This window comes from Agelaius tricolor, unplaced genomic scaffold (genome assembly GCF_023055355.1).
Source record: "Agelaius tricolor isolate 1412-34295 unplaced genomic scaffold, bAgeTri1.0.p SCAF_1, whole genome shotgun sequence".
NCBI lineage: Eukaryota > Metazoa > Chordata > Aves > Passeriformes > Icteridae > Agelaius > Agelaius tricolor.
The window spans coordinates 90,809,644-90,834,728 of NW_027269261.1; the positions used below are offsets into that span (position 1 = coordinate 90,809,644).

General features: G+C 43.3%; 1 protein-coding gene across 8 annotated transcripts; it reads left to right on the top strand.

Moving 5' to 3' along the window:
- Window positions 1–2,534: 2,534 nt before the first annotated feature.
- On the top strand, window positions 2,535–21,167 carry CNR1 (cannabinoid receptor 1). 8 transcript variants are annotated; one of them, XM_071443166.1, is made up of 5 exons: window positions 2,535–3,224; window positions 6,457–6,500; window positions 10,431–10,523; window positions 10,969–11,025; window positions 15,998–21,167. In XM_071443166.1, exons 1-5 carry the CDS (start codon window positions 2,796–2,798, stop codon window positions 17,478–17,480), a joined length of 2,106 nt encoding a protein of 701 aa, XP_071299267.1. In that variant the 5' UTR covers window positions 2,535–2,795; the 3' UTR covers window positions 17,481–21,167. The 8 variants fall into 8 exon arrangements, with proteins under 8 accessions (XP_071299267.1, XP_071299277.1, XP_071299322.1 ...); XM_071443184.1 differs by lacking the exon at window positions 2,535–3,224 and adding an exon at window positions 3,607–4,179; XM_071443176.1 differs by lacking the exon at window positions 10,969–11,025.
- The last annotated feature ends 3,918 nt before the right edge of the window (window positions 21,168–25,085 follow it).

Here is a 25,085-nt window from a genome sequence, read left to right on the forward strand (position 1 = left end):
GTTCACAAAATGAGCATGACATCAGACAGTATGGAATATCCCTTTGGCCAGTTCAGGTCAGCTGTCCTGGCTCCATGTCCTCCCTGCTTCTTTTATCCCCTATCTACACACAGGTGAGAAGCCAAAAACTCCTTGACTTAGTGTAAACACTGCACTGAAACAATGAAAACATCAGTGTGTTATCAACACAATTCTCATACTAAATCCAAAACACAGCAGTGTACCAGCTACTAGGTAGAAAATTGACTTTATGACAGCCCAAATCAGGAGAAAATAGTACCTGGGGTGGTCAATCATGCACTTTAAAAGGCAGCTGAGTTCTAGAATTCCATCATGTGGTTGAGAGACCAGCAAAATTCAGATACTCTAGTTTCACTAGGTGTTTGCAGTTTAAAATTTTGCTCCAACCGAGAATAGCAGAATTCTTACCTCGAGAAAGCTGTGGAGAACATTAATTTCAGGTTTATGGTAATAAGTGATTGGTTGATGGGAATAAGCTTTCCAAATTTTTGTATTATTTTGCAATATATAATATAAAAGGAAATATTTTGAAACCAAAACTCATTTTGAGGCAAGAAACTGAAACGTTTAGCTTGGAAATGTCACAACGAGACATTCCCACACTGTTGGAACATCCCTCTACCACTTACTCTTTTTTAAATGACATTTTCAGTGCAACCAACACAAGTTTGCAAAGCATTTCTGTTTTGACAAGGTTGCATTTTCCAGTGGAAAGCCACTTTTTCAAAGGTTTTCAAACCAGCTCCACTGGGAACAGGTGTCACAGGATTGCAACAACCTTGCCTTTGCAAAACTGCTAATTTACAAGTGGGATCCTGGAAGAGGGGCTGGGGTATGCAAGGCTTTAGGGGTCCCAGGGTGCCCCATGGTTATGAAGGTTGAGACCCTGCTGCTTGAGTAACTTCTGGCTACCCATACCTCTTGTCTCCTGCTGAACTTGTTGGCTGAACAGGCAGTAGCAACTGTGCAGGACTGCACAGGGGGAAAACCCCTCAGTACGTGGCCATGGCTACATGCTCAACTCTGCAATGTCCTTCTCTACAATCCAGGCTGAGAAGTGATGCAAAGAAGGATTATCCCAAGACTGGAGTAATGCTCAGTTCAGGATGGGAATCTTTAGCAAGCCAAGAATGTGGAGGTAGGATGAACAGTAACACATGCCCTTAAATTCCCTCAACAGGCTGATTTTGGTCTGGTAATGTCCACTTGATGTGACTTGCAAAGGGATGTGTCCCTCCACAAACATGGAAGAGAAGTTTAACTGGGTAGGCTCACATTGAAAGCAAAAGTACTCAGCATTTTCAATGAAGTAAAGAAAAAGTCCTCTGAGAAGTTAGTACTTTCTGAAATGCATAGCTAAAGAGAAATCTGATCTGATTTAACACAGTCCTAAATAAAGTTCTTTTTACTTCCCACCACTTCCAAATGACCAAACAGACGGACTAATACCAGAAACTCAAGCTGGGCACAAATGAGTTGGCCTTTTTTTTCCCTTCCACTTTTCTCACAGGGAGTGCCATTTGAAATTATCTCCTTTCTTGTTAATTTAACGATTACCATCAGAAAGAGCCAGAGGCTGAAAAATTATTGTCAGTAATTATGATCTTGCAGACTCGCTCTGGGACTCGATGCAGGGAAAACATTGGATTGTGAGAATGATGCTGTGCTCCTGAGCAGATGCACTTTGGTGGATGGAGCCTGGAGATTTTGTTGCCTCAGACCTTGGGGGTCCAGCGAGACAGCAGACACATCTTGAATTGGACATCCCTAAAATACAGCCACGGGAAACCTTTAATCATCACTTGTGAAGAGTTGAGTGTTTTCTTAACCTGATAAACAAGGAGAATCACATATTCCTCCTCTGTGCACAGATGTACCAGTTCAGGTAAATGGTAGATGGACCAGTTAATGTCTTTAGACACCATGTCAAATGATAAATATTTATCATGTTTCAGTATTAATTCGTGTGAAGACAAATACATATGTATGATGCTGCAGAGGCAGAAACACACGATCAAAGCCAGCTAGATATTACAGTGTTTAGGAACTGGCTGCTGAATAAAGCTCACCTTTCCAGTTATGCCCATTGCCTGCCCACCTTTGGAGCCATTTCGCCCCCCAGAGATGAGGGAATCCCCATCACTTCTGAGGGTTGCCATGACGGTTTTCGTGTAAGCCCGAAAACACCGAAGGCGGGATTCGGGTAGTGAGAAAAAGGGAAATAAAGTATGTCAAAACCCTGGTGTTCCACAGGAAATACTGGGACGGGGAAAGGACGCCCCACGAGGGCGGCCACAGCCACCGACCTCCGCAGCCCGCTGCGTGCGCCAGCCCCGCGGCCCCGGGGCGAGAGCGGAGCCGGTCCCCGCTGTCCCCACGCGGTGCGGGCGGGTGGCGGGGCCGGGCCGGGTCCCCGCGGCGGGGATGCGCTGTCCGCCCCCCCGGGCCGGAGGAGGCGCTGCCTTCCACATTGGCTGGGGGCCGGCGCGCCGCCTCCCCGGCCCCGCTCCTCGGCGCCCGGCCGGGGGGCGCGGCGGCGGAGCGCCGGCAGGACGGGGCTCGCGGCCGGGCAGCGCCCACGGCCGGCGGGAAGCGGGGTGGGGCACGGCCCGAAACGGAGCCGCTCTCCGCCGCCCGCCCCCCGCGGTGTTCCCCGGTGTTCCCATGTCCCTCCCCCGGGGCGAAGTTTGGCCAGCGCCGCCTGTCCGCCCCGGTGCTGCCAGGGCCGGGACAAAAGGCACACACTGACACGTGATGGGCGCCGGGCTTCATAAATGGGACCGGAGCGGGGCGGAAGGCGGGGGGGACGCAGCGGCGGCGTGTGCCGGAGCCACGCCGGGCGCCCGGAGGCTCCCGCGCTGCCTCCCCGCGCCGAGGCGGCGGCGGGCGGAGGCGGCGGAGGAGGGGGCGGGCGGGCGGCACATGGAGCGGCGGCGGCGGCGGCAGGGCGGCGGAGCCCGGCGTGCCGCCTGAGCCGGGCGAGCGAGGGCGGCGGTGGTCGGAGAGGAGGCGCCGAGGGGAGGGAAGCGAAGAAGGGGAGGCAGCCGGGGGGAGAAGTCTCTCACCTCCTCCTTCCCCTCACCGGCACCGCCTCCTCGGCGCTCCCCAGTGCTGGGGTGCCCGGGTGGGGCGGCGCTCCTGCTCCCTGCCGGGGGTCGGCGCGGCCGGAGCGGGCGGGGAACGCGGCCGGTGCCGTGCGGAGGGTAAGGACGGCGCGGGCGGCGGGGGGGCAGGGGAGGGCGGCGGGTGCCCCCCGGTCGGGGGCCAGGGACCCTTCGTCCTCCTCAAAGTTTGTTGGCGGCGTGGGTGGGAGGGGGTTTTTCGGGGAATGACACCGCCTGCCCCGACGGCGGAACGGGCGGAGGGGAGGCGGCTGTCTGCGGAGCATCCCTCCCCGCGATCCACCGCTGCGTCCCGCGGCGATCGCGACCCACGCTGCGGCGGGGCCGGGGACCGCGCGGGTCTCGCCTGTGCCCCGGGCACGGCCCCGCGCCGCCGCCTCGGGCGGCTGGGGCGAGTCGGAGGTAGCCCGAGGGCCACCCGGGACAAGCCGGTGGTCCCGGGAGCGCAGTTCGGCTTCGCGAGCCCGGCCCGAGGAGGGGGGACCCGGCGGCCGAGGGGAGCCCGGCAGCGGGCGGGGGTGCGGGCGGCTGGTGGCGTTATGGTTAACACGCGTCTATTCTTCTGTGCGCGGAGCCGGTAGCCTCCCGGGCTCCCTCAGGACCTTATCTGACACCGGAGGTTTTTCCTCTCGTCCTGACCCACTGGTGATTTACAGCGGGTAGCATTCAGCCCGGCTTTCCTGTGCACTTTTCCTCTCAAAACTCTGTCTGTGAGGCTGTGACCGAAATAAAAGGCGGTTCGCAATTTTGCGCGCAGCGATGTTCCGTTAAAAAATGTCACTTAGGCGTTCAGCATCCTCAGAATATCAGTAGGGTTTGTTGGTTGGTTGGTTGGTTTGTTTTTGTCTGAAATTTGGAAATCTGGGGGGTAAGAGCTGAAAAAGAGTGAGCCTTTTAAACTTAACGCAGCGTTTGTCATGTGAAATCTTCATCTGTTGAGAAATAATTTTGAGTATCCAGATGGGCTTATTTCAAATGGGCATCTTTTTGTCTCAAAGACGTCTGCAAATCTCCATTGAGAATACCCATGGATGAGGTATGTACCGAGCCTTTGGTAGGAGAGAGCTCATTACTGTGATTGCAGTTTGATTAAGTAAAATGGTGTCAGAAGATGAAGTCCATAGTTTTCCTTCTTTCTCTAAAATTGTTATCACTGTTATTTTCTGTATGGCAGTAAATTATAACATTAAGAGTTTCTGCACATGTTTTTTTTTTCTTTCAGAAGATAAAGGCTCATCTATAACATACAGCCAGATAACAAAATTCCCCTTGAGTCTCTCCTAGGGTTTAAAAAAACAAAAACAATGTAGCTTTTTTAACCTGCTAAAGGTGTAGTAATTTTTTTTCCTTTTTTCTTAGATGCATCATGTTGTTTTCATTGTTATTGTTCACCCTTCCTTAAAGGAATATGGCATTCTCTGCTGGGGGTGGCATTGCTGTTAAGGCAAAGAATCAGAGCGCTACTAAATATGATGTTTAATAACAAAATGTACAGCATTGCTAAAATTACTTGGCTGTGCTTAATTATTTTTGTGTTACACCTCATATCAACCACCAGCATGTGTTTTTCCTTCTCAAGAAGAGAAAAAGACCCTGTGACTATTGTAGGAATATTTGTTATTCAGGCAGAGTTTATTAAATCAGTCATAAAAGAAATGAACGTAACATCTTTAAATAGTTCAGAAGATGAATGTGTAATTCCTGATTTGCTTGAGGTTAAAATTAGTTTTGTAGCAACGAGTAACAGCTTTGCTTTATTATCTGTTGGTCATTTGAATAAGAGGCAGAACCATTTGAATAAAACCATTTTAAAGCAGAATTCATAAAAACAATAATTGTTTGACTGAGCCAGCAGGCACCTATTGCCAGAAAGGAAAAAAAAAAGTTGGCTAGGTAAAGAAATTTACTTATTTGCTGAGAATTTAGCTCGTTGACCAGTCTGTGATACCTAAACACACAGGAATGGAATCAAAATACCTATAAAACTCAAGGTGAAGGTGGAAGCAGGTTATAGTCTTGTGAGGATGAGCCGGTGGATGCCTTTGATCCTGGCTGTTGTTCTTTGATGAATGATGTGAGCTCAGTTGCATAAAGGATCCCGTTAAAGGCTTTCATGCTCTGTTGAAGGACTGGCAGGTCTTAGCCAGTGCAAACCTCTCTTTAACTTCCTCTATTACAAGTTTTTGATTGGGCAGCAGAAGTTTAGAAAGAAATAACTTTTTTTTTGACTTTCAGCCTTTAATGTGGCTGTCTCTAAATGCTTGCATCCCACTGGGAATTTTGGTGCTGAAAATGCTACACACTAGAGAGGGAGAGCTGACATGGTTTTCTTTTTTATTGAGTTGAGGGGAGGTAGGTGAGGAGACTAAGAATTGAAACTCATGTATTAATTTAGTATTGCCCAAGATTTTTATGAATACATTGCCATTCTTGATGCTGCAGGTCTCATGCACTGTCTTCAGCTCTCCTAGTTTCTCTAGTTCTGCATGGTTTAAAGAGAAATCACTGTAACTTCTCAAATGCAAACTTTGTGACCTCTCTAGTCATATAGTGACCTACCTAGGCATCTGCAGAATCCGTTTTTCTCAATGGTGATTGTTATTAATTTCTTTCCAGATGTCTATTTTGTCTTTATTTGACAGTCCTCATGAAACAGTAAATTATTTTCTTGCTGCAATTTCTGAAATGTTTTAGGCTATGTAACATGATGAATGTTCTACAAAACCACTCATTGGCCATTTAGGTGAGAATTTGGAGATTTTTCTCTTCTCTAGCAGCAAATCCGCAGTCTGTTGATGGTTTAAAATTCATACTGTGGGCGACCCTAACACTGGGAGTTGGCCAAGTTCAAAGCAGCTATGCAGATGGACACACAAGGCAGAAGGCAGAGGGAAATAGACCCTTTTAATCATAACAAGGCTGCTCTTGTTTTCTTATCTGCAGTGGAAATGCATGCAAGTCCCTTGTACCTAAAAGCAAGCTTGCAAATGTGCCAGAATAGACAGCAAGAGCATTTGTTAATGCAAGAGCATTTGTTACTAATGCAAAGTTAAAAATGTGACAACCTGTCTTCTCAGTGCTGCTCTGGATGTCTCCATTTCTAGACTGACACTGTACTGCTGCCAAAAGTGCACATCCCATCGCTGTTGGTGGGATAAGGATTCCCCCCCAAAACTCACACCCTTTGAAAGTGTGTGGCTTTGTTAATGACTGCTGAAACCAGCTATGACCTGTCCTTTTGAAATGGCTGTAAGCCCTTATAAATCAATTTCTCGTTAGAAAGAACTTTTTTTTTTTCCCCTTTTTCCCGAAGGTACCATTTTTGCCCATGAAAAATGATCGGGTTTGCAACATAAGGTAGGAGCACATTTTATTCTGCCATTTGTGCCTCATGCAGGGGCATTATGGTGGTGCACACCCCAAGCTTGGTTCTGCTTCTCTTCAGTGGGAACATCCTTTCTTGGTGAAACTGGCCACATCCAAATTACAGACAAAATAGGTATTTCATTACAGTGTGTGCCAGTATGATGTTCACTTCTTATACCTTGGCTGGACTGTTGGTGAAAGTGGATGTTCTATACAATTCAGATGTTGTATTGTTTCTGTAGAATGAGGCTAGATGGCATCAAATAGTGCCTCATCCTTTGTTAACCTCTTTTATGGCAATTATGTATTCTTAAGAAAGATGTGTTTACTCACTACAAAGTACTGAGCAGGAGCAGGTCTGTACTGTCAATTCCCCTTCAGCCCTCACTGGAGTAGTTTCCATCTTTCTGCATTTTGGGAAACATTTCAAAGTTTATGTTTAGGATCTTGGGGGGCTCCCACCTTCCTGTTCTCTTGAGGATGTGAAACATGCTCTCAGAAATCACTGCTCTTAGTCAGTTGTGCCTCTGTTTTAAGGAATGCAGCACTGAAGTCCAGACTATGTACATGCCTGGAATGTTAGGTGACATATGTATGCATACATGCAAAAAAACTTTTGCAGGATCTCAGTGATAGATATATTATTTTTAGATTCTTGCCTTTAGGCAAAAAGGCTGTGTATAAGGGGATTCAGAAGGATGTTCAGCAATCATCTTGCCTATATTTTTTGTACCTACACTTGTCTGCATGTACTCTAGCACTTGAAATTTGGGTTTATGCATGACATGCATGGGTTTGTGAGACTTCAGTTCTTCCTCTAGGCATGTGATTTTTTTGTTTATGTCTATTTGTAAGTTTATGCATAGAAGTATACCTATATATATAAATTCATAACTCATCCCTCAGTATATTTTAGCTATTTTTCCAAGTCTGATGTAATATTGGTTGAAGTCTCTCCACAATTTGTTGTTCTGCTACTTGGGTATCAAATTCTACTGTAATTCTTTTTCACTTCTCCTCTTCCCTCCCTCTCTCCTTTTTTTAAAAAAAGAAAAGCATCTGCATATTTCAAAGACATACACCATTGCCAAGCAATCTGGTGTAGTGGCTTAATATGCTGGCAAATAATTTCACAAGTTATTTGTGTGTGTGAAGGCAGTATATTTGAATATCATTATGTTGTGAATATAACTATGAAGACAGTTATCTGAGCTTATTTAAATCTTAGGAAAGGCCAGACATCTCTAGAAATGAAAAAATGGTTTTAATTTTTTAATTGGGAGTGCGTATTTTTGTCCTTTGCTAATGGTGGTGGCACGGGACATCACAGTTTCCCAAAAGCCTTTTTGTCCTAGCTTCTGAGCATTGCCAGTACTTGATGGCCTAAAAAAAGTCTGCAGGAGAGGCAGACTCTTGAAAACTGAGGTAGAAGGGATGTTGCTTTGCAATGTGTTGCTGGCCTTCTGTGCACTAACATTTGTCATTGACTGTGGATGTCTTTTTCACTTTTGGTGTGTTTTTCCGCTGTATGGGTCACTCAGTGTCTCCATTTGAGCACTCTCTTCCTTTCCACCTTTGAACTCTGTATCCTCTATGTCATTTTCCTTAAGCAGTTTGATTTTTGTTAATGTCCCTGGCCAAATTTGCTCAGCTAACCTCTCCTGAGTGTCCCCAGCCTGATCCCAACTGTCAGTGTGTACAGTGCTGTCCTTTTCTCTGACCTTACCAAGGATGGCTTCTCAGAGCCCTTTGCATCTTTCTTCATCATTTGAATACAGATCAGAAATGGACTTTCAACTTTCAAAAGAGCAAGTCATTGCCTGCAGAGTGAGCAGTGGATCTGTTCTTTCTTTATGGTGAGATATGAAAGATCCCATTAGCTTTATCTTTCAGCTTATGGAGGTGTCTCTGAAGTTCACACAGCTCAGAAGAGGAGGGAGGTTTTCTCTCATGAATTTTCTTCTCCACCTGATCTGCTTTCCTCCAGCCTATCACAAAGACTCTTTCTCTAAAATCTGTATCCCTGCCTCACTGAGGCATTTCCACTTGAGTCTTCCTTTTTCGCCTTTCTCCACTTTGCTCCTGTCTTGCTTGGAGATGTCTTATTCCCAGTATAAGGACAGTAGTTATCCTTCCTCTCTCCTAGCAATCCTTACCACACCAATTAACCAACTTAACCCACATTACCATTGCTCTTGGCATCTCTTTGCTATCTCATGATTTCTTTAATTAAAACTTGTTACAGCCGATTTGTTGAGGGGGGATGAGACGGCAGACATATACTCTGTGCAGTTTATGAGAATTCTCCCTGGAGCCTGATGTTTTTGCTATTTTTCTGTCTCTAAACCTTACTCTTTTAATAAAGTTCTCTAATATCTTCTGCTGCAACAAATTTGTGACCTTCTGTGTTCTGTTCTGGTCATTGGATGGAAACTATTTTCTAGGAGTGGTTCTCTCCCTCTCTCTCTCTTTTCTTCCTAATAAATGTGGTTTTCCTCCAGTTTAATCCTCTAGATATTACATTCTTCTGGAGACCTTTAGCATTTATGATCTAATGGAGCCTGGTCTTTTATGTCCTGCTCTGTTGTTTCAAATTACTTCTCTCCCTTAAACTACACGTGTACTAAGCTGCCATTTCTTCTAGGTACTTCTAAGAGATTGAGTGTTAACCCCTTATCTCTTTTGCACCTGGCTGGGCTTCTCTGTCCCCATTTAACATTTATGTCAATTCTGCTCAGCAATAAGTGCCTGCACCTTTTGGCATTAGAGAATGGATAGAGAAGAGGCTGGAAATGACAGGATTTCTGTCGGAATTTTAAAATCCGAGATGAACTCTTTTGTGATAAACTTTGAGAGTTCAAAATTAACCAGCTTCCATTCCAGTTCTCTTCCATTTTCTTTAGAATGTAAGTACCATGGCATTGTATCAAACTTTTCATATTATCTGTTCATTCTTCTTCATTGGAAAAGAATAGAAAGTCCTTTATCGGGAAACCAGTCCTTAAACTGTGATTTTAAGCAAGTAACAAGGTCATGATTGCTTCACTGTTTCCTTTCATCTGAGTCTTTCATACTTCAGCAAGATTCCTCATCCTCTTTCAAAATTCTATTTTTAGATGAAATTAAGACAATATGAAGTAAACTGTGAAAGATCTGTAAATCTACAGTTTTACAATAGTCACCTCTGCCTTCCATCCCTTCTCCCAAAAGCTGGGCAGAGCAGGTAGCTCTGGTTTCCTGTTAATATTACCCTGATGGTCCTCTTGGCTGGTTTGTGACTTCAGTACTTCATCTTGTCTATAACTTGGTAGGAAATGTGTTGTATAAGGGGTTCTGTTTTACAAGCTGAGGAGTTTTGGGTGACCTCAGGAGTTCTAGAGATTTTTCACAGGCAGACAGGGCAGCTGCCCCCACACTTCCTCCTCTGCATCTCTGTGGGATGCAGGAGGTGCATCCTTGGTTTGCTTAATTCAGAGGAAGGGCTTCAAGCTAAGCCTCTCATCAGGCATACACCCTGCCTCTTGGAATATCACTTGGTGTCTTTATTTCTGGATGTTTAGCTCTCAATCCAACATGGAACAACTCGAGCAATTCAGAGATGGGCAGGAGGATGTAGAGGTTGCCATCATGCTCACCTGGCTCACAGAGAGCAAAGTTTTGGTCCTTCCCTCGCCCCAGAAGGAGCAGGACTTCAGCCTTGCTTTTGAACCTCTATGATATTAGACACATGTATATGCTCTGGCTGTTTGGGATGTAAGGTGCAGCCTCCTTTCCTCTGTACCTGCAAATCACCTGTGCTAAAACTGGTACACACATCTTGCCAACTTTGGAGGGAGGAAATAGTACTATTCCTTTAAAAATATTGTCCATCACTGAATCACTGATTAACACCATTTTCCCCCTTGTTTTGTTTTTGTTCAGGTTGTCAGCTGCTGGATGCTGGGGGGTGTCACATAGGAGCTATTTGCCCACAAATTGGAACAGTCCAGCCCTTATCCTGCTAGTGTGCAAACGGTATGTTAATTAACACAAATAACCATGTAGATGTGCCTTCTTGCTAATTAAGGTTCAGCTTGCCAAAGATATGATCATGTTACATAAGAACAAAATTGGGTTCATTACTTGCATGCCCTAGTTTACCCCATAGCTGATAGTGCCTTGCTGTATCTAGAAGATAACATCCCTAATTTGCTCCTCTCCTAGTGTCTGTGCTCCTTCCCGATCCCTCACACAGAGAAAATTCTGACTGAAATGAATGCAAGTTTTCCCAAATTAGGAGTGACAGCATATTTGCCATTTTTAGCTAGGAGTAGCACAGTTTTGGAGATGGAGTAGTAAACCAGTAAATAGGATAGGGGTAGCATTGCCTTCGCATTCTTCTCAGCATGTGTTCTTTCCTTACTTGGTGTTACTGAGTCTGAGAGTGCCATTTCTCAGTCTGCACATTTCTTTCTCTAAGGCTTGGAAACCTTGTTCTGTCCTCGAAGCTGTATTGTCCATCACCATATGGGATAAGGTAATTATTAGCCATATAAATTTTCATTTTATAGGACAGTTCTAATTCTAGAGGCCAACAGTTACCATGGTAGATCTCATTTCTCTCGCAGTTTTACAGCTGACTGCATATGAGTGTAAATTATTGCTGTTTCTCCTGTGGTAGTACTTTGTGGACCCAGTTTGGGAGGAGTTCTACTTATTGGGCACTATGCAAACTTATCAGAAAATAATGCTCTTCTCTGAATGACTTAGAGCCTTTTAAGGTATAAACAAGGAAAGTGCATTTGTGTATTTTTATGCATTCAGAAATTGATTGAATTCTTCCTACTTGTCCTTTAGCCTGTTCTTAATTAACTATGATTATCATAGAAGGAATGTATAGACATGGAGATCAAAATATTTTCTAAAATGGAAGCCAAAAAGATTTGATTGTGGATTCCCCTTTCTTGTTTTGATTCCTTTTCTTGCAATGTCAACATTTTTGCAGCTATCAGTATCGTCATTGTATTGCTCATAATTACTTCCGAGGAAGAGCATAAATACTCACTCCTTCTATTCAGGCTATTAAAATTGCTTTATCAATCATCCTATTTTGAAAATTGTAACAAATTTCGCTCTTTTTGTAGACAATGATAAAACCTTTCCAGCTCTTCTTCTACCCCAGAACAGCAGGAGAAGATAGGTAATAGCATTTTAATGAAGTCATGTTCTTGTTCCCCAAGTGGACTGGTCTTGTGGACCAACAAGAAGTCCAAAGGAGGTATAATTCCCCCTATTGTCCTTGATGATGAGTTACCAGCCTCTTACATACTATATATATTTTTTATTTTGCCTGAAGTGTATTTACATCCTCATACCCAAGCATCTTTTAGGGCTGTATGTAAGCACACAGTGGAGGGCACTAGTAAGGCTTGCCCCCTCGATTCTTCACTAATTCTTTCACTTTGAAGACAGAGCCTTACAAAGTTGTGTCTCCGACCTTCAGGTGATGTTTAACACCTCATGTGTTTGATCCCTGGTAAAGTAGGCGGGGAAAAAGGGCCGAAGGAAGTTGAAGGCTGTCGCTGCAGACAGCTCAGCCGGGAGTTTGTCAAAGCCACTCCACCTAGTGGCGGTCACTTCGCACAGCTGGGCTGGCAGTGCCCATCAACAGCTGCCGGGTGATGGGAGAACGGTCTGAAATGGTGCTCAGCTATGATTGTTCTGCTCTGGTCTTCAAGATAAAAGATCCTTGAAGTTTTTCTCTGTTGTTTAATTCTTATCTTCAATCATAATTCAGTACTTGCTGTGAATTGCATGCAGTTGTGGAAGTGCACGAAACATTTTGAGTGCCAGTGTTGGTGCAGCCTGTCCTTCATATTTAATCAATGTTTCAGTCTTTTTAAAAGCTCTTTTAAAATGAGTGAGGTAGTTGAGCTCATTTATGAAAGGAATGAAGCTGAGAGCTTTGAAAACTCAAAGTTGGAAGAGTGGATTCTGGCAGGGCAGGAGAGTTCTTGGCAGAACGGGGAGACTCTCCCTTACTGCCACTCTGCCCATGAGAGGAGCTTTCTGCAGCACACAGCTGTCACTCCAGCCCCAGGGAGAGAGGATGAACCTGTGTGGAGGACATTTCTTCCCTCTGGAAGCTCTGAGAAGCCAGAGGGGCTCCTGGAATATTTCCTGTGGAGATTGTCATGGCTCTTGGGCAGAACGGGTTTGGATTGTGTTGAAGCCAGCTGCAAAGAGCAGTGTGGCTGCATGGTGTGGGGTGTCTGCTTTCATGGGTGCTGCCTGCTCACCACTCCAGGTTTGGACAGAAATGCTCAGAGCCAAAATGTGTGTGACACTGGCATTGCTTCTGTCACTGTCTTTTCTTTCTATGTCAAATCATGCAGCACCTGTGTCCTGATATCTGCAGTGCCAGAGATCCAGTCTTGTTTTCACCAGACAGCGATGGAAAACCTCGCTGATCTCTTCAGTGCATTTTAATAGTGAGCTTATACTGGGATAAACTAGTATCTAAATTAAAATAAATGAATTTCCTGTAAAGTGTAATTCCAGATCAGGCAAATGGTTGTTTTACTGCAACTTTAATAAAAATCAACTGCAGCTTGAATAGGTGCATGCACACATACTGCTAGAAATTTCCAATTAGGATATTCCCAGCAGCAAACAAAACCAAAATTAATGTTAGCAGCATCCCCCAAAGCCTAAACTACACTACTAATGAACTCCCAAGTACTCTGAAAGAAAACTCTCTTTGCAGAAACAATAAGGTGAAAATTACTGTAATAATCTCAATGTAAAAATACAGAGGAAAAAAAAATCATTGACATTCAAAGTAAGACTTGCCTCTCCTGATCCCATTAACCATGTTGTTAGCATAGCATATGCATGCATAGTGATATTGTCACATAACTCACTGCCACATTCAAAAGAGCACACAAAAATTCGTGTTCTTTCATTTGTATTTCAAATAAAGGTACGGGTTGCATGGCACCTAATTCTGAGAAAGTCTGTACTTGACATGACTCCAGCAGGGATCAGCTACCTCATAACAATTTGTTTGTCTGTGTAGCAGAAGTGCTCAGTTGAATACAATTTATGAAGCTTTCCTCAGACATAATCTTCTCGACATGGGGCTGTGGCTTTACTCATTAAAATGGTTCCCTTCTGTCAAAAGCTTGAATAGTAGAGGATACCACAGCAATATTTACATATTTATAGAACTACTTTTTTATTTAATATTTTTGGGTAGTTTTTAAATTAATAACACATTCTTCACTTCTGGTTGTAAAATGGTGTTACAATGCCAAGCTTAAAGTTGCCAAGCTTCACCCAAAGCAGATTTATCAGCGGAGTCATCTTTGCAGCGTGTAACATCTGCAAATTCTCTAGGAACAGCTATAAAACAGAAAAGTACCTTCCATATTAGATGATTGCTGTTCATTTTTAATGTATGCTTCAGTGACATTTCCCTCCTTCTCTGCTCACGCCCTCAAAATTAAATTCCTTAATACTGTCTGTCTGTCTAATAATTGTTATTTGCTGAGAAAACTGTGTCTGCAAATGCTGACTCAGCCAGTATATTTTGTGTGTTGTGTCTATCCTGGTAAGGGTTGTTTGTACTCATTCGCAGCATTGGAGTTGCAGTGTCTTCTGAAGGTCTAAAGGTTCTTCTAGAAGGTCTTCTAAAGGTTCATATATTCCCTTTAATACTCAATGTCCAGGCCTGCTTAATAAAAGGCAAAACTTGAAAGAGCTATGGAAAAAGTCTTGAGTGTTCACATGCTATAAGGGCAGTATAAATATATCATCAGCCAAGTGATCTCTGCTTCTTTGGAAATGCTCACGATTTCACATATTTTTGAGTACTGCTATTGTTGTAGAGAGGCATTCTTTTCTTCTTTCCTATAGTTTTCATGGGAAAAGAGAACAGTGGTACCTACTGTGCATGTCTTCTCTTTAGGAGTTGAGGTGATCAGTACTCTGATTTTGTACTAAATAAACTCTTGCAGCCTTTCTGAGCATTTATTGTCAGTTGTGTAGAGTGAACAGGTCAGGTCAGTACAGGCCTATGTACTGGCATCTAGGATTTCTTGAGTGCAACAATTTCCTCCCCACTAAAAACAAGAAGAAGCTTGGTTTGCTCCTGTTGCTGATTAATCATCGAGATGTCCCATAGCAGATGTAGAATATTTGTAGCACAGTAGTGATTCTGGCTCTTATTTGTATTCAGATCACTCTCATCCATTGAGGTGGTGGAAGGGGGCCCTAAAGCAGATGTTCAATCCATATTCAAGGCATTTTCTACCAGCAAAGTAATATAAAGGAGTACAGCATAACAAGAGCTTTAAGATTTGTCTTATATGTTGATGCATGCTCAGGTGCTGGTGGGGTCCTCTCCCAAGGGAACCCTGACCAGGAGTTGTTCCCCACAACTAAACACCATCCATGAGCAAAGGCTGTACTTGACAGATCTGAGACCACTGGCTACTTGGGGACCTTCTGCTGAGTCCCCCCAGTTTTGGAGTGGACAGAATGTTTTTGAGGGTATTCCCAGGGGTACAAATTACATTACAATGCTTCTCACAGAAGCAGTAGCTCCTGGTTCCTTATGCCTGGAATTTTAGCCATGGCTTAAACTTGGTGCCATGTTTATCTATGCAAACTTGAACCATCCTGACTGAGGTTTCTGGTGTGTACAGAGCAGATCACTGATTCTCTCACTGACTTAGCATGGCTGTCACCTTTCGTGAAACTGTGGACAGAGCTGGGTAACAGCTGGGTAACCCACCTCCCTCATATTGCACAAACATTCCAGTACCTTAGTTTGCTTAGCAGAAGGAAGGAATAGAATAATCTTTGTATATGAGTGTAATGAAACGATATATTTATTGATCGAATACCTTGCTAATAAGTTTGCAGTAGCAAATTCAGGATGTTAATAGACCTCAGATTGCCATTGCAGGATAATAAGAATATAGAGGCATACTGGGCGAGCTGTGAAATCTGGAGTGCATGGCTCTGTCCCTGTCGCCTCTCTCTTGTCAATTTTTCAAAATCCTCTGTGCCTTTTGAAAGAAAAACAAAGAAGGTGGTGACTCAGTTTAGTGCTGCTCTCGCAGTGGCTCTTGGTATTATCTAAATGAAGCAAGCCCAAGGAATATTGGTCTGCAAGGTGCTTTGCAATCAGAAGCTGAGAAAAATATCTTTCTGGTGGAGCAGCTCATAAGGTTTTGATGAGAAATGAAAATTTCTTTCCTGTGAAACACTCAATTCCCTGTGCCTCTGTTTTTCATGTCGCTTCTTAGTGTAATTCAGTTTTAGTGAAATCTAGGTGATTTCTCTCTAAGTGCTCTACCCACCCTGATTTCCCACAATTGCAAAGTTAGACCTGCACTGAATACCAGAGAAGGGTTGATTTTGTTTGACACAGCTCAGCTAAGTTGTCCGTGGAGTTTGTCACCCTGTTTATGTTAATGAAGTCTGATCTTTTCCCCATATAGGACTTCCTCCGATGCATTTTTCCATCCCCCAAGTATCTCTGAAACCAACAAGACTGGGGTTATGAAGTCAATTCTAGATGGCCTCGCAGATACAACCTTCCGAACAATCACGACAGATCTCCTTTACGTGGGCTCCAACGATATCCAGTACGAAGACATGAAAGGCGACATGGCATCCAAGATGGGGTACTACCCCCAAAAGTTCCCCCTTTCTTCCTTCAGGGGTGATCCTTTCCAAGAAAAAATGACTGGAGGAGATGATTCCCTGTTGAGCATTATTCCCTCAGAGCAGGTCAACATCACAGAGTTTTACAACAAGTCCCTGTCCACTTTTAAGGATAATGAGGAGAATATACAGTGCGGGGAGAACTTTATGGATATGGAGTGTTTTATGATCCTGAACCCCAGCCAGCAGCTGGCCATCGCCGTGCTGTCGCTCACCCTGGGCACCTTCACAGTCCTAGAGAACCTCCTCGTCCTGTGCGTCATCCTCCACTCCCGAAGCCTCCGGTGCAGACCCTCCTACCATTTCATCGGCAGCCTGGCTGTGGCCGACCTCCTGGGCAGCGTGATTTTTGTCTACAGTTTTGTGGATTTCCATGTTTTCCACCGGAAGGATAGCCCCAACGTCTTCTTGTTCAAACTGGGTGGAGTTACAGCCTCCTTCACCGCGTCCGTAGGTAGCCTTTTCCTCACGGCAATAGACCGGTACATCTCTATACACAGGCCGCTAGCTTATAAAAGGATTGTTACCCGACCAAAGGCTGTCGTAGCATTTTGTGTGATGTGGACCATCGCTATCGTAATAGCCGTTCTTCCTCTGCTCGGCTGGAACTGCAAAAAGCTCAACTCTGTTTGTTCGGACATATTCCCTCTCATCGATGAGACGTACCTGATGTTCTGGATCGGGGTCACCAGCGTCCTCTTGTTGTTCATTGTCTATGCCTACATGTACATTCTGTGGAAGGCTCACAGCCACGCTGTTCGCATGCTGCAGCGAGGCACGCAGAAAAGCATAATCATCCAGTCGACGGAGGATGGTAAGGTACAGATCACTAGGCCTGATCAAACTCGTATGGACATCAGGTTAGCCAAAACCTTGGTCCTTATCCTAGTTGTTTTAATCATATGCTGGGGCCCTCTCCTTGCCATCATGGTGTACGATGTCTTTGGGAAAATGAACAAGCTCATCAAGACTATCTTTGCCTTCTGTAGCATGCTCTGTTTGCTGAATTCAACAGTGAATCCCATCATCTACGCTCTGAGGAGCAAGGACTTGCGACACGCCTTCCGCAGCATGTTCCCCACCTGTGAAGGGACGGCGCAGCCCCTCGATAACAGCATGGAGTCTGACTGCCAGCACAAGCACGCCAACAACGCGGGGAACGTGCACAGGGCTGCCGAGAGCTGCATTAAGAGCACAGTTAAGATTGCCAAAGTTACCATGTCTGTCTCCACAGACACAACTGCTGAAGCGTTGTAAGTCAGAGACTTCTTAGCGTTGTGAAAAAAAGGAGTTTAAGTTTAAAAAAAATAAAAATTTAAAAAATCAACAACAAAGTAAACCAAACCCATGGCTTAACGTGTTTGTACACTCCTGTAATATTTTTTGGTTTGTCATTGTAAACTGAGCGATGATTGTGTTAAGAGCATTACCATCAGCCAGTTCTTCAGGTTTTACAATTAGGGATTCTAGCTAAATTTTCACAAGTTTTTCTCAAAAGGTGTTTACTGAATAATAATGTTTCCTGAAAGAGGACAGAGAAAATACCAGATTAGCAATCGTTCCTTTGGGGGTGTGAAGAAGAATTGTGAAACCTAATTGAAAAATAACATGTCCTAAACCAATACCATCAAATTAGAAAAACAAGCCTTGTAATCATGCTGTTCATTTCAATGTGAAATGTATTTCATGTCTGTAAGTAATAGGAGTTTCTGAATTTTTCCAAAAGCAGCAGTGCTGAGTTTAGAGGTTTTGTAAAACGTGTCGTGTCCCGTGAATTGTGTGCTGTTTTATTATGTGTTATTGATATTTGTCTGATTAAACAAAGTGATAAGGTAGAATTCCGTGGAAATAACGTGAAACATGATATGTAAACCCCATTGAAAACACTTACTGTATTTGAAGAATTCCTATGAGACATTTTGGAAATTTTACACTTTTAGTGGTCTTCTGTGGACTTAGAGGAGAGGCTTTGTGTTCTTCTACTAAAATTATTTCCCAATACCCTTTACTTTTATATGCATATGAGACTAACAGCAACAGAGGAATAGAGGAGGAATGTGAGAAAGGAATGCACTGGTTCAGACTTTTAAATACCACTGCGTTTATACAGAAGGATTATTTTTGGTTGCACAGACTACTGCCCTGCTCTTGGGCATTGCCTGAACACAAGTACTGAAAAGCAAAGGTTCCGGATATTTGGCTCCTTTAATGGGCATCTGGTTTTAAGCCATGTGCTGGTTTTGGACCACTGAAGACAGCATGTGTCAGACTCAATGTGCGATGTTATCACTGTGCAGTCAATGTGTACTTGAAGTGTGTCACATTCCTGTATCCCAGGTCTAAGCAGATTCAGAGCCTGAGATGCCAAACTCTCGTCTTCACTAAAAGAGGAGGAAATATTGTCAGACTTAGACATTTTCTTATTGTGTGAGCGTGTATATAAATAAGTATCTCTGTGTGTGTACGTGTGTGTGCGTGTGTGTGTGTGTGTGTAAGTATTCTAACCAGTGTGAGTCATGGTAGCATAGCTAAGATGGGACACTATGACCAAATGTAACTGTATTTCTTGTTGCACGCTTTGCACACGAATTCTGTTTCTAAAATTGAGTTCTTCCAATTGATTACTGGTGAAAGTACCGTACTAAGAACATCTTGATCCACGCCGAAGTGTGTATCCATGTTCTAGAGGAAGCAACCTTTCAGTTGCACTTGAGAATAAAGGGAAACGAGAGGTAGAGAGCATGGAATGAGCCTGCTTTGACAAATGCTGCAGCTGATGGTGTTCCTGAAGACTGAGAAAGCCAGGAGTAAATTGTAGTTTGTTTTAAAGTTTTGAGTTCATTCAAATCTGATAGCTTGCATTGAGGTGCATCTCTCTGAAACCACTGACAAGGTTTGACACTACCAGGAAGAAGTTACTGAAGGAAAATAGTGACTCTGTTCCATGACAGGACAGTTTCTGCAGCCTGGGACTGTCACAAGGAACATGCTACCAGATAGCCTTTGCAGCATGGATACTGTGGTTCTGTTCTGAGTCATAAGGTCTGGGATCCTCTACACTGCTGCCATGGTTTTTCAGACTGTTTCTTCATCCTGCTGTCTGATTTCTACCAAAATAGCTGAAAATGCAGCTTAGTCCTTTAGCTGCCTGGCACTTACTGCAGCAGGGGTGACTTTCTCTGTGGCACAGGGCAAGTGGAGCCAAATCCAGACTGCCCTGCCACCCATCCTTGTGCTTAAGCAGGGAGAGAGAAGGGGCAACAGCCCTGGGTCTCTGGCTCCCTTAGTGCAGGCCAGAGCAGGTGGCTGAACAAACACCCAGCTCCTTTCAGCCAGTGGCTCTGTGGGGGTGCACATGGCTCCAAGTTTAGGCTTGGTGAGGGAGGGCATCTCTTAAAGATAAGATTGGACCAGGTGAGGTGCTGAGCAACAGCTGGAAGAGACAGGGGTACTTTCCTCCTCCACCCACCTCCCCTGCAGCTTACCTGTGTGATGGGACAGGGCACTACTGTGCTCTCAGGGGGCCCACTGCAGTCAGCCAAAACCAGTGGATTGCAGAGGATTCCCCAAGGATATCAAGTCCTTCTGAAAGATCTTTCTTATGTCTAGGTCTAGTCCATCCTCAAGCAGTCCTCTTGGAGGGGTGGGGGAAAGCCCATTTGAAATGTTAAGGGTATTTTAAGAGCCATTTTTGAAACTGTCTTCTTGTGAATTAAATGCAAACTTTGTGGAATTTTGTTGTGCATTCAAGTTCTAAATTTTACGATAAATCATGGGACAATGGGGCTGTCTTGGCACTTAACTTGGTGCTTACTGATATAATAAGAAATAGCATCCTGTGAAATGTTATCATCTGTCATCAGTATCTTCATTTGCATAATGAGTTTTTCTAAAGCTCTGGGAAGTGCATCGGTTCACTTAGAACCATTTATTAAAGAGTTGGCAACAATTTCCTTACATGTTGCACACTAAGTAGAACTATTCTTTCATTAGAAAAATCTGCTGCCGTTCTGAGATAAGCTGTATTTACACTTCAGCTTTAGGTATTCCTAATTTGCAGTTGGCTACCTTCACTTAGTGATAGCACAGCCAAACGATACTGTGTTCCACAGCCACCCACACCGTCGTAATCATCATCATCATCATCATGCACCCACCACCTCTAGTTGCAGTTACGTGTGTGTGTACCAACTCCAAGTGTCACGTATCTACCGAGAAGACCATCTATGTCACACGTGTGCAGAGTTAGATTCTCGACAGTCTAATTGTATATTTGTATGATACAATCTCCTCAGTGCTGTGCAATCACTATCCACATCTTGCACTGGCCTTTCGATGAAAATTTTAGTGTGTCTGTTGTGAGATCGACAGCGCGTTCTACCTGCTGTTATTGGGCTGAATGTATGTAAATAAGTGAATTAAAAAAAAAAAAAGTCATCTGTACAAGCAGTGGCCTAAAAAGTCTGTAATTGTGAACTAGGAAAATTGTTGAAGTTGCTGTGACATCTCAAATACTACCTTTGAATAAACTGTTTACAGGGTCTCTTGGGATGCTGTTTCACAGTGAAAGGAGAATTTTTCCTTGTGATAATATGAGGTAAAGAAATCAGATTACCTGAGATTTTTATTTCCAGTGTTTCGAAGTGGAGAACATAACTCTTTATTGTCTGTAAATCTAACATTATTATTTCCTCTTAGAAGAATATTGTATCATTAGATGTTTGTTTGAGCTGGTAACATTCTTGCAAATGTTGCAATATTTTTCATTAGCAACTTGTATAATAGTTTGTACACAAGTACTGTTCAGATTGTCATGAAAAGTAGCTTTGACCATTTACTTACCAGTAGCAGAATAGTATTTCTGTAAGATTCCCAGTGTATTCCTACCATATCATATTTTATTTCTATAATGTGATTAAACTGTTATTTATTCATGGAGAAAAAGTATTCCTCTGCTTTTTTGTTTTCCAAATTTTGAGGTAACTGAGGAAGCCGCATGACGATGCTGCCTCATCCCACGATCTGGTGCTCTACGTTTTGTTTATAAGTTTGTCTGTCAGATTCTGAAACAACTGCTTAAACAACTTGACAACAGGTTGTCAAGCTTTGTGGGTTTTAATTGTACGTTGATGTGTTTGAAGGAGGAGGTAGATCATATATTTTATATTTGTGTATCCAGTACTATGGAGACAAGAGAAATGACAGTTCAAACTTCATCTCCTGTTCCATTATGTAGGCAATTTCCCCTTTCCTCAGTATTAGCCAAAATGCAATAAATTCCTTTTGCCTTCCTCAGATTAATGTTAGCTCAAAGATGTCACATTTAGACAAACCCCTGTACTTCTGAAAAACAAAACACAAAAGAACAGAAGAAAGGAATACAAATTAAAATAGTGCTGCCAGCAGCAGTGATGACCTAAATGAGTTATTGGGGGTTGTAAATGTAATCAAAGACTGGAGATAAACAAAGAGTTATCCTAGTTTTGGCCGCTGCCAGTGGGGACAGAGTTGATGGGTGTAGGGAGTGGATGATGAAGTGGCCCAGGAGGGATTCATTGAAGCTGTGCAGGCTCAGCCGTGCCACTGCCTATGAATCACATTAGAGTGCTCCCACTGCTGCTCATCCACATATGAAAGGAAGGGTTGAAAAAGCCCACTAAATGCTGTAGAAAGGTCCCTGCCTATTTCAGAGGATCAGTTTTCCGTATGACTTAATCTCAGATTCACGTTACTTGGGCAATTTTCCTTCTTCACATCTGTGGTTTGAAATCATCCTTAGGGGATAAAGTGAGCATGTCACAGAATCAGGAATCATTTAGGTTGGAAAAGACCTCTAGGATCATCAAGCCCAAACATGAACCTCACACTGCCAAGGCTTGGGATCATGGTTGTGTCAGAATATTTTTACTTTTAAAAATTGGGTCAGTGGTGAATTGAGAAAGTCTTGGCAAAGCAAAAGCAACTAGAAATAAAAGATTAGCTCTTAATCTGATCTTGAACAGCATACCACAGTTAAATTAAATCTGAATACTTCTGCTAAAAGCTGTCACTTTCAAAGCAGCCAGGAGACAATTCCCTCTGTATTTCCATGGTCATTGGAAAACAAGGCTTATGCTGCCACAAACCAACAGCTCCTCTTGACAGTAACGTCTGGCTGTATTTATAAGTCTGTTCTGAACAACACAAGAGGAAATAATGACAACTTTCCAAGCAACTGCTTTCCCACACTATACCAGCTCAGGAAGCATGTGGGCAAATGTGCTGTCATGGTTTCAGCCCTTCACATCTCTTATTGTTTCTGCTTTTCTGACAGCTGTTTTAAGAAGTCACAATATCATCATGCACACACATCAATAAAACATCTTCAGTTTGTTGGGTTTATTGGGTTGGGTTTTTTAAACGTTTTGTCTTCAATGAAAATACAGCTTTGGCTTGTTGGAAAATTAGGGAACAGTTTATAATAGAAGAGAAAAAATAATTTTTCCTGTGTTTAAGAAAGCATAGAGTAGGGAGCGTATCTGACAGTTTATAATATGTGTCTCCCTCCATTCTCTTTTTGTCCATTGGTCTTTTTAGGTAATTGATATAAAGGATTTTCTTTGAATAGCAGTACAAAATATGAAGCACAATTGCCTTTAACAGAACTCCTTTAATATGAGCAGCCATCTAATACTGATCTTTGAAGTTCAGTTAGCAGAAAAAGTGTAAATGAGCCCAAGGTAGTCTTAATGACAAGGTATGACATGTCCTGCTATTGCTTTCCATTAAATCATCTTTCGTATTTAGAGCAGCACTCACTTTAATGCTAAAGCATTTTAAGGTATTGAATCCTATCTCAGTGAAGTCCCTCAGCATTTTTATTGACTTCAGCAGAAATTATATCTTAGCCCAGGTTTTTGAACTAACAGTGTGCATTTGGAAAGTGAATTTTATACTCCAGTGTATTTGCATTTTCACTGACATTAAAACAAAGATGGGACAGAATAAATAACAGTCTCTATATTCATTGGGGATTTTTACCACCAAGAAAATCTATTTTGAATTTTGGTGGGTCAATGCAGAATCGTAAAGTCTGGCAGGAGTTCAATGGACTTGTCATGTGAGTGAAGAAATTTATTTATCTATATGTGTGCAGATAAGGTGGAGAACATCATGAATGAAGCTGCTCTTAGTAATGCTGACAGAGTTGCTTCCTGGCTGCTTGCACCGGTGCTGTTTTGATGCTGCTTTCTTTCCTTCTCACCTGTGTATGCATGGTGAAAAAGGCCACACACATTCAAAACCTTTCCCCAAAATAAAGTAGCATCTCTACCTACTTTTTGTTTTATTTTTGTGATATTAATAATATTTATTCATATTATTGTGGGAAACAATGTCACGACCACTGTTTCCATGAAAGGGAAGCCTCTCCTGCCATTTGAAGCTGTATCTGGATGGATCAAGTCCTAACATTGTTATGTGAACCATTTCTTCTTTTTCCACATGGAACTCATTGTAAGTCCTTCCAAGACTCAGCGCAACAGGGATACTCCACTTTCCATCTAGCTGAAGAGAGGGATAAAGAAAGGGAGCTGGAAACTCCTTGGTCCTTGTTTGTGCCAGGCTGTTCCTGGAGCTGCTGTGTGTGTAATGCTGTGAGGGTCTCTGGGGACTTCCCCACGCTGTCTGTTCCCTGCAGAAAGGTGGCTGCTGTGACCTGGCTGACAGCAGAAACCACATCAAGAGGGGTGGAGAATAATCTTCTCTGGTTGAAACTCTGAAGAGAAAGGATTTAAGACTTTGCAGTGTAATGAATCAGAGATGGGGATCTGCTGTGTGTCATTTCTTAGTTGTGGAACAAGGATTAAGGGTATCATTTTAATAGAGGAATAAGGGAAGTTAAATAGGCTATGGATCCATCCAGTAAACACTCCTCCCAAACCTTCAGAAGGGTAGTAATAAATCCTGTAAGACCTTTCATCAGCTGCCTGGAGGAAAAAAATTATAATCATTGTCTCTGCAGTGCTTAACTTGCAATATAATTCAAAGTCATTTTAAAATTATACACCTACCTGCTACCAATGTAGTCTGAGTAGGCAAAATTAGTAACAGGCATGCTCACTAAACCCAAGGTTTAAAGCTTTAGCTAGAATGTTAATGTCTAAATTGAGTAATACTATCAGTCATGAAAATTACAGCTATCTGCCTCCTTATCTTTTCCCATTTATTTGAGGGGTTTTATTTATTCTTATTATGGCACTTGCAAAACCTGATAGCTCTGGCAGAAGGAGAGCTTTCTGCATGTGACCACTGGTGTTGCTGAACTGCCTGCTGCAGCATGTTCAGGGCACCCAGGGAATGCAAAACCCTGATCTGGACAAGGAGGCAGAGAGAGAGGATTTGCTACTTCATAGCTAGCCTAGGAGTTGATTAAAAAAGAGCAAAGCCTTCTGGGCTGCAGCCCCTTACAGCTTGGGAGATGCTGGGGGGGCATTGTCACAGGGAGAGGAAAGCTCCATATTCAACTCCTGCTTTACTCCCTCCGTGGCAGCAGTTGCTGGGTTCCTTGGCAGGGAGGCAGTGGAAATTGTTGTACCCCAGGATTAGTGCCCCTGGCAAGGCAGCTGGAAAGGGACCTGGCTGCTTCCTGCCTGTGCTGAGTGTGAATTGTGTCTCGCCTGAAAGTTGGACCTTAGACTGAAAGTTGGTGTTTAAGAAAAGCTTCCACTTTCACCTTTGGAGTTCCTCCCTCAGGATCCTGAAGCTGACTGAAATGTGGATGTGTGTATACAATAAAAAACTACACATCTACTGCTCCTAACAGATAGATTGCAGGAAGACTAGCTTAACAAGTGTCATTAAAGACTCAAAGAAGGCCACAAT